The 9646-nt window shown below is 41.3% G+C and overlaps 1 protein-coding gene across 1 annotated transcript in view; it reads left to right on the top strand.

Annotated features, from left to right (window-relative positions):
- Positions 1-12: 12 nt before the first annotated feature.
- The window catches only part of TOM1L1 (target of myb1 (chicken)-like 1), a gene marked incomplete at its 5' end in the record, with an annotated part of 22681 nt that continues 13047 nt past the window's right edge, over positions 13-9646 (top strand). The window contains 4 exons of the mRNA XM_010157391.1: positions 13-110; positions 2227-2305; positions 8207-8356; positions 8784-8903. Coding sequence (XP_010155693.1) covers positions 13-110; positions 2227-2305; positions 8207-8356; positions 8784-8903 — 447 coding nt within the window. The remainder of the gene's footprint in view (positions 111-2226; positions 2306-8206; positions 8357-8783; positions 8904-9646) is intronic.

Below are 9646 nucleotides of genomic sequence, written 5' to 3'. Positions count from 1 at the left end.
TACGGCGGTCCCCTTGGCCTTTCAGACCGGGCGACCCTCGGATCGCTGCAGACGGAGGAGTGGGGACAGTTCATGCACATCTGCGACGTGATCAACGCCACGGAGGAGGGGTGAGTGGGGCGGGGGGCTGCGGGCCCGGTGCCAGAGGGACCGGCTGTGCCGTGACCTGCCCCTTCTCCTCTGGGAAGAGAGGATAGCCGGTGTGGAGGGCAGAGCAACGGCAAGTCACCCAGAACCACATGGCAGCAAGGGAGCGGGTATCTTTGGTTCGTAGGGAAGAGTTTTGCTGTCTTAATGCCTCGTGCTCAGCTGTCAGGACCTGTGGGGACTAGACCTGTAGGCCTTTCCCCATAGACAAGCGCTAGAGAAAGGGGATAATGTAGGTTTCTCACCCGAGTCCAGCGTATTTCTTATAACCCATGCTGCTTGTCACGCTTAAACGGGTACCCTTGCGCTCTACAAAACCCAGCCTGGAAAAAGACCTTGAGCATTTGATTGCCTACAACACTACTTAAAACCTATACCACAGCAGGAGGGAAGCAGTGGCCGGGTTTCTGTTCCGTGGGATCCATCATAACAGGACAGAGGTGGCCTCTTGCACTGAACATCCTGGTTTGCTCGGCCACTTGCTGCTTTGTGCTTCCTTGTTCCCACCTGTCAGAGCGGGAGAAGGAAACTTTCTCATGCAAGATACCCCCTTCAGCATTGCCTTGCAAGAACTCACTGTTAGCAGTGGCATATTTTAACACCAGCTGGAGGGCTCTCTCCAGGGGCATGAAGCATGCCTTAGTTTCGGCACAAGTGTCTTGGGTTTTTATCAGCTTTTTCTTCCTTTAATTTTTTTGGATCCCCCACACTCACCCGTGTCTCTTGGAGCTTTGAAGGTCAGTAATAACTCCCTTCTCATCATTGCTGTAAGCAACAGCATGCTTTAACTCTCAACATTAGTTTTTATGTGGCGCTTCTATGCAACAGCTTTTTTTAATAAACTATTTCCTCTTGTGCAGAGCTTATGCTTACAGAGGAACTCCTTATAACTTCCTTCTCGGCAACTACCACTAGTCACCGTCTGTAACAGGATACTAGGCACAGAACTGTATCTAATTAGGCAAATGGTTATTTTAATGCAGTATCCAGCTCCTGAGCAGAGCATTTCCAGATGCTTCAATGAGAGAAGCAAGAATTGGGAGTGGAATAGTAGTAATACGGTTTTCTGCAAAGGAAAGTTTGCTTCTCTGCTTTCGTGCTCCCATTCATCACTTGATGCTCTACTGGCATGACTGGGTATGACATAGGATTAAGAAAAATAGAGAAATCTCTTTCTAATGAAGTACAACAGCATTTCAAACTGAAAAATGCAGTGGTAGTAAATACCCGTTCAATTACATTGGCTTTGAAGTATTTTCAGCAAAGTTCTCTTGTTGTTATTGAAACAACATTTGTTTTGTCTTAGATTCTAGAGAGATCCTAAAGAGGCTTTAGGACATCTTGTTTTTGTTGATCATGAGCAATGAGCTGTCCCTAATAATTGTACACTGTAGATAGCCCATATTAATTAGGCAAAACTGTTTCCCACGTGTGATAATCTTGATACCATCTTCCACCCTTTTCTTCCTGTGTAGATAGTTAAAAGATATGGGGTGTATATATAGAAATCAAAATGACTGGTCTAGAAGTGCCACTATCTCTGGGGTGGAATGGGTTGTCCACCCATACATGATAATTACCCAAATGAGTTAAAAGCATCCTGCAATTAGAGTCTGGAAGTTAGCCAAGACACCCCTACTCCTGACAGCACTCCCAGGAGAATATTTTTAATTGCATCATACATAAAAAATAGTACCAGTCAACTCTTGATACAGCTGGCAATTATAATTCTTTTTCATAGCAATAAAATCTAGATAAATAAATCTAATGTACAACAACAAAATAACATGATTTTGGACAAGACTTTTGCAGAGGAGAATATTTCTTTGCACAAGTCTCTGGAGTAACGCAGAGTCTGCAGTAACAAACCTGATACACTGCTTTGTTACTCCAGCTCAGTGCTGAAGTGATTTTGCTGAAATCAATGGGGCAATTGCTCTAGTTTTATGTGGGTGTAAATACAGGGATGAATTTGGTCCTATATCTCAGGCCGGTATTTTTGGCCCTCGGATGAAGTTGCGAACTTGAAAAAAAGTCTAACTTCACTGGTAACTTTTTCTACTTAATTTCTTGTCGCAGGCCTAAAGATGCAGTTAAAGCACTAAAGAAAAAGCTTTCTAAAAACTGCAACCATAAGGAGATCAGGCTCACCCTGTCTGTAAGTATGGCTATGTTTATATTAATTAGACACTAAGAAGGAAAACATCTTAAACGATAAGGTGGCATGCAAATTATCACTGACACAACTCTCCGGGATGTTTTCTTTGTTGTTTGTGTGTACAGCACTAACACCGTGCAGATCAGATGGTCTACTGGCACTCCATAGAGTCCCTGATGACACAGATTCTTAAATTCACTGCTGTGCTTTTGGGTTGCTTTTTTTTTTTTAAGCCCGTGGTCTGTATAGTTCTTTACTTCAGTGACTGTCCCGCTGTGAGTGCCCCACCTGTTTGTGAAAGATATGGGGTGGGGATATCACATAAAAGCTACATTTGACCATTCTGTTCCTCACCTTGTGGCACTAATCTTAAACTAATCCTGGTGTGCAGCGTGGTGGAATGTGCGATACCTGTTCTGTAAAGGTAGCTGTCATCACGTGTAAGTGAGAAACTTGAATGAAAGGGTAACAATGGTGAGTTAAGCTAGGGAGTGAGACGCAGGATAAGCCGCACAAGATTCAGATGTTATGGCTGAAGGTTGGAGTGGCTGGGAATAACCTGGCCTCCAGAATCTGACAGGGTTCCCAACTATCCCAGAGTTTGCAGAAGCGGGGTGATTTCGGTCAACTTCAGATTTACTGGAGTATGTTAAGATAGTTCCCTGTTTTCCACTGCACTGATAATGTATCAGGACGTTCCTAACACTGTCATAAGTTCAGAGTTCTCCACCTGATTTACTCTTGACTAACAATAGTGCTGCTATGAGAAGAATAATGTCATCTGTATTTTAAGTTACTGGGGATTTGTCTTTCAGTGTTTGTCTAAAAGTAATTTCTTCACCATTTCCTTTTTTTGAGGGTGTAGAGGCTTGTCTGTGCTAAACTCGGAGTAGTATCACTCATGGGTTTGGTATTTGTTGTGCAAAATCATTATCTATATCAATATGTGCTGCGAAGCGATTAGGAAAGATAGGTGATTGAGAGTGTCGAATTGTAGGTCTCCTAGCAATTGCGCAAGTGTCTCCTGACAAGTTAGAGATGTAGATAGGTGTTAAACATACCCATGTATACCTTCAGCTCATTCCATTTCTGCACTTCCTTCCTGGCTTCCTCCTCCATTGTCTCATGACTCACTTTTTTGTGTTCTATGTGTTTGCATAACAGAAACATTCGGTTTCCACTGTAATTGTAATCCCTGTGTTGGCTCTGCTTTCTTTCTCCTACAGTCTTTGTACGCCTTCGCCCTTTTTCTGAATATCTGACAGAGTCAACTGGACTTATGATAACCTAGTGCATACATTTAGGAGCCTTTCTTTGGGTGTTTACTCTGCAGATATACTCAAGGTCATGTTATGGTTTAGCCCGGAAAAACACAGAAGTGGGGGAAGCATCTCATTTCAGATATATCCAAGGAAGAGCTTTATCGTGTTGACTTGGAAGGTCATTGTGTTTGCTCGCAGATGGAGCGTGGACCAGGTTTCAGTTGTGCTTGTAGTGTGATGCTTTCCCACAGTCTCTTTACCCTTCCAGGCCCCTTCTCCATGTCTGTTCTCTTGCCCACTCACATGTACACATGGAACTGTGTCTGCCAGGCAGTCACATCCTGTTGGCCCAGCTTCTATTTTCTCACTGCAGGTTTCTTGCCTCCGAGTTCTTAATCTTTCTTTTTTTCTTTTTTTTTTGTTGTTGTTGTTGTTGTTTTTTTCTTAGAAAAAAGGCTGGCACTTTTTTAAAACGTTCCCTTCCTGCTTTGTTCCTATGTAAGATCTTCCATCCTTGCCTCTCCCTCTGCCCAAGCTCCTTTCCTTTTTTAGTTTTCTACCAGTATGGCCATCAGTTTAGCAGGTGTAAAACCTTCACTGTGATGACCTCATTGCTGACCATATGACTTAACTCAGATCCCCATATTGGTCTTTGTTTGCTGTATCTTTTGGTTTGGGTTCTCCACTGTTCCTGTTTCGCATTTTGAAGGGCTTAGATTGGAACAGCAAATCCTTGCAAATGGAAAAACAGAAATAATTTTCAGTTCCTAAAACTCAAGCCTCTCCCCTCCATGTGCAACTCTTATCTCTTGGAAATTGTTGTCCCAAATTTCCTCAAAAATAAGGGCTCTTTCTTGATGAACTGTAAGTTAGTGGTCATCCTGCTTTTGAGACTGTACATCAAATTGTCTCTCCTACCTACATTAGATGCCACTAAGGAGGCACCAGGTCCACAAATCACTCTTCTTTTGAAATTGGATCTTTTGATCCACTTTTTACTTGTTCAGCCTTGAAATTCTGGAGTTGAATCTTTCTAATGAAACTGGTTAAGGAGCTTATTCACAGAGCATACACAGAGTGCAATGTGAAAGTCTTCACCTGAAGTAGCATGACTGCATGTGTTAGCCCAGATTCTGTCATCTAGTCTTGTTACAGCTCAACAATGTTGTCTTCCTTCTGGCTTGTAGATGCTTATTTATTTACTTGGAGGAGAAAGGGTGAGTGCCAGCTGTATAATGTGTTGGCAGTGTCTGACTTCATGCACTCCGAGCTGCTGAAGTTACCTGGTGCTTGTGAAGTCACATGGATCAAAGTTTATGCGTGTCAGGCCATGAAGTTGCTTCATACACAGTTTTTGATAAAGCCAAGAGATCAGGCTTGGCAGAGGTGATTTTGCAATCAGAGTGAAGAGGATTAGAACTTCTAGGCAGGAATCCAACAAAGTGTGTATGTGTTATTTGACTTCTTATTACTAATAGACTTTGGATACTTACATAGAGAATGCTGAGACACCTGTTCGTTTGTCTCCATAGATGTCCCTTAGTTTTGTAAAGCATTTATTTACTGCAGTGCCCCAGTTCTGATGCCTGTAAGCTCTTAGGAACTGAACAGCACACAGGGAAGTATTTTTTTGAATGTGGCCCTCTCTGTACCTGTGTCCACACACACTCTTTTGTGCAAAGCAGTGCAAAAAGTTTTTAGAATGGAATTATTGTTTCATTTCTGCATTACATTGCTGGAAAATAAAAGGAATTCATTGGTTAGAGTTAAATTTTAGAGAGTGTGGGGTTTTTTCTTTGGGCTTTTTTCTGGTTTTCCTTCTAATATATAAGTTTTCAGATGTTAAACAAAAAAAAAATTAGCATGGCAAATGTGGCCTTCAAATTTTCATTTACTGAATTAACATTTCACAAAGCAGAGGACCTAAAATCCAAAGACTTGAGGGAACCCTCCAGGTTCTCAATGAAAAAAGTCCCAGTCAATTTTATTATACTTTATAGTATGTATTGGCAAAGAGGAAAAGAAAAGGACATTGAGTGGGAGCAAAAAATCCTTGTTTCAGTATTATATATATTTGAAATATTCAAAACTTCTGAAAAAAAAAAACGTTTGAAATGCAGCATCTTGGTAAAGTCTACATAGACTCTAGAGTGTAAGTGGTTAATGGCAGCTGAAAAAGCTGCTCGTAGAGGTTTATTTAAAATGCTGGCACTTGGAAATAGTGTCTTGCTGCTCGAAAACTCTACTGGGTAGACATCAGTACATGTTTAGTGAAGCATAATGCTGGAGATGGATTAATAACTTGTTTCCTTTGAGTCAGGAGTATGAAGAAGAAAACGGTTCATCTGTGTTTTCTTGCATTCGCCTTTGGTCTGAGAAGTATCCATCACAACCCGCATCCGTTCCTTACAGGTGTGTGCACCACACCTGGCAGCTTTAGATGAGCAGGTAGTCTGCCTTCTGAGTGAGGTCTCTATTGATAAGGAATGTAGCTGACTTCTGATACCCCACCACCTTCTGCCCTTGTTTCTGCCTTACAGTTTCTCCTCACCTCTGTTCAGATGCCTTTTATCATTTTCGTTTTGTGTTGGTGTCACGTGAACCAGAGGAATTTTGGTTGTGCAACTCGCCCTCCTTTCTGCTTAGTATAGACCTCAGCTGGATGTGTGGTATCAGCTAACCTGGAACATAGCTGCTCTGTCAATTCCAACAGTTCTCAGGTCCTGCCTGTCATGTAGAGGAAGTTTAATGGTTTGGTTGAAGTTAATTTGCCCGTTCTGTTGTTAAAACGTGTTTCTATTAACATTCCATTGTGCGAATGTGGAGCAGTGGTTGACTTGGCCACCTGGGATCTGTTCGTTCCAATGGAACAGCTTGGGAAGGTGAGGTTCTATTTACAATGATAAATAACCATATTGAAGTTCTAATGAAAGGTGTTATTAGCATGAAAGTGGCTTGTTCATGGATGGTCCAGTTAAAAATAATTGAGTCAAATTCTTCTTTTTCTTACAGCAGCGTAGTTTCGCTCTGAGTGGGCTGTACTGGCATAATTGAGTGGAGGATCTAGCCCATTAGTTCAGTACTTTCAGTCAGAGGGTAAATACTTAGTCCCTTAAGTAGGGAATTAATAATAGGGAGTAACATACCAAATTTCCCATGCACTGGGTTGAAAATGTTTTACACAGACCATCTTTGAAGTACTGCACAGGCAAATGACTTGGCTTATTAACATATGTTTCATGTACTCTTTCAAATGAGAAATAATGATTCAAGCCAAGATTTTTTTGTAATTATCTCTCAGGTTTTTGCACAGCAGTCTGCCAGTGTCTCTTTGTTCTACCCTGTTTTCATTTCAGCTATCTATTTTCTTTTGGTTTTAAACCTCTTCTCCCCAAAGTTCTCAGTCACACTGAGGAAAAAAAATCCCCAAGTCCTGAGGCTAGAAAATGAGTTACTGAAATTATTTCAGCTTTGTCAAATATAGTCTGCTCTGAATAGGAAAGTGGATTTAACCTACTTTTATCAAGATTATGATAGCTCCTTTAAAATCAGTGTATCCTTTTGAGAATATATCTTGTCTGTTGCATGATTCAGGGGAAGTTTGGTCTCAAACCATGAAATTTTGCAAACTTCTGTTAATTTCTACACTTTGCTTTTACCTTTCCATCTTCCCTCTTAAATTGGAAGGAAAAAGAAGCAGTTGAAGAGCAGAAAGCACAAGTGTCTGTTTTTCTCTGTGTGGGGCATCGCAGTCCTGTGGCTGATGTGAGCTAGGCAAGATGAGTTCTGTTCCTGATTCTGCACCTCATCTGACTGGCCCCAGTTCCCTGTCAAGGCTTCTTTCTATTGGACTGATTTCAGGTGTCTGGGATGTAGTGACAACTTTTGGTATCTCTTCTGTATAAAGGGAATTGTAATCAGCTACCTCCAGGTGTACAAGGGAGCAGTATTATCATGTACTGCTGTATTTGATAGGGCAGACTTGCTTCCAGGGATCCTAGTTCGAGCATTCCAAGCAGAGTTTTGGAATTAGACATCATTCTTGAAGATGAATCTGACAATTGGAACATTTCAGCTATTGTATTTCAAATCAACGTGACCTTTAAAACGCGTGGAGAAATTGTACTCAGAGTTGTTGAATTTGTTCTTTTCTATTTTTTCATTAGTATCTCACTTACAGGGCAGATTAGAAGAGAGGCATTTAGTAACTTTATTTTCTTCTCTTGTAGTGCTCTTCAGAATCTGTCAGATCAGGGTACCTATGTGCTAGGCAGTGAATTAATTCTATTACTGAATCTGTACAAGTTGTGTTTTAAGCTAGGGACAAATTTCATGCTGTTAAGGTACCGTACATTCAGTAACTGCAATGACATGGACACAAGTGGATCATACTTCATTAAAAATAGTGTGATTCTGGCTAACACATCTCCTCTTGTATTGCATAGGTGTAACAGCGCACATGGTAAGCTGCTGTTTGCCTGTCGTAACCTCATCAGACATTCCAGTGAGATAGCTGGCAATAATCTGTTTGTATCCATTTGTACCTTCCTCATAACACCTTGAAACAAACGAAACAAAAGCATTCAGGTGGTTCTTATTGTCCTAGTGTCTGTGTAACAGGAGCTTTTTGTGTGTGCAGCTGCTCGACATGTGTATAGAGAACTGCGGCCCAAGATTCCAGTCTCTAGTTGTGAAGAAAGATTTCTGTAAAGACAAGCTGGTGAAACTACTGAATCCAAGGTACAATCTGCCGATGGACATGCAGGAGAAAATCCTGACCTTTATCATGGTAAGTCTGGAGTAAACAGTACATGTGTGTGGGTCTGCTGTAGGGTTAACACTTAACGATGCAGCCCCCTTCTGTGCTGTAACACACTCATGGGAACCTCTTTCTGCAGCAGGCTTTATTCTTGCTGCTCCTGCTTCATGCAGAAATGGAACAGATTGGAAGACAAAGGGAGAGAACTGGAAAACTGTCAACCTCCACCTTTTTTATTCCCCTCCCAGTCTGTGTATGTGCTCCCTCTGTGGTTGCACTTAGCAAGCAGGATGAGATGTAGCTTCGGAGCTTTCGTGGTTCCTGCTACTTTCAATGGAGTTAGCTGAGTGGAAGGAGGGAATGACCTGCCTTTAGGACCACATGTCTTAGGAGCACATGTCTAACCCACTGACTGTCCGTTTCGGTGACTGTTATTGTTCCTCTTACTCAAAACTAGACGTGGGCCCGAGGTTTCCAAGGAATGGTGGATGTGAGCGAAGTAAAAGAAGTTTATCTGGAATTGCTGAAGAAAGGAGTGGAGTTTCCATCTTCTGACACCAGCAGAGGGGGACCAAAGGTGAGGTTACACAAAGATACTTCATTAACCATTATAAATCAGAAACAGGATGTATTAATTGTATGAGCTCTGTAGACAAAGGAGGTGTGTTTGGATTTTTTGGGCGACATTTATTTATTTATTTAAATGCTCCATGGCAGAGTATGACCAGCCTACTTAAGCATGTGAGCAGCAATCAGTTCCAATTGTAAGAGCTAAGATAACAACAAAGAATTTGGCCTATATAATAATCTGTTTATTTCAAAACACAGATGAGTGGATATGTTCTCAACAAAGAAGCATCTTGGTTTTGAGACTTTCAAAGTGTGTAAAGGATTTGGGCACACTGTTTACCTCAAAATTACTGAGTACCAGGTGTTCCAAACTTGTCAGCCTCTGAAAGCCTCAACTAAAATGGTTTAAGATTTTGAAGAAAACATGTACAGCTCAAAATTATGAGCATTATCTATGTTTAAAATTAAACCAAGAGAGGTAGAAGTCTATAAATATTATTGTCTGTGTATCTCCAGCTGTTTGCACAGCCTGTATGCAATCAATGTTATTAAAGCATCTGTCATAGGTGTCATTGTGTAGCATGTAGGACACTATTAAGTACAAGTATGACTTGAGCATTGGACATAGAGCTGAAAATAACAGTACATGTTTTAAAGCCGTTCTTTTTTTTTTTTCTGTTAGTAGGGTTTTCAGAGGAATTTTGGGAAGTATGAAAGCCATCCACCATTGGGTGGTACCTTGCAATTACA

Source organism: Eurypyga helias, unplaced genomic scaffold (assembly GCF_000690775.1).
Source record: "Eurypyga helias isolate BGI_N326 unplaced genomic scaffold, ASM69077v1 scaffold13900, whole genome shotgun sequence".
Lineage (NCBI taxonomy): Eukaryota > Metazoa > Chordata > Aves > Eurypygiformes > Eurypygidae > Eurypyga > Eurypyga helias.
This window is presented reverse-complemented; position numbering and strand designations above follow the sequence as displayed.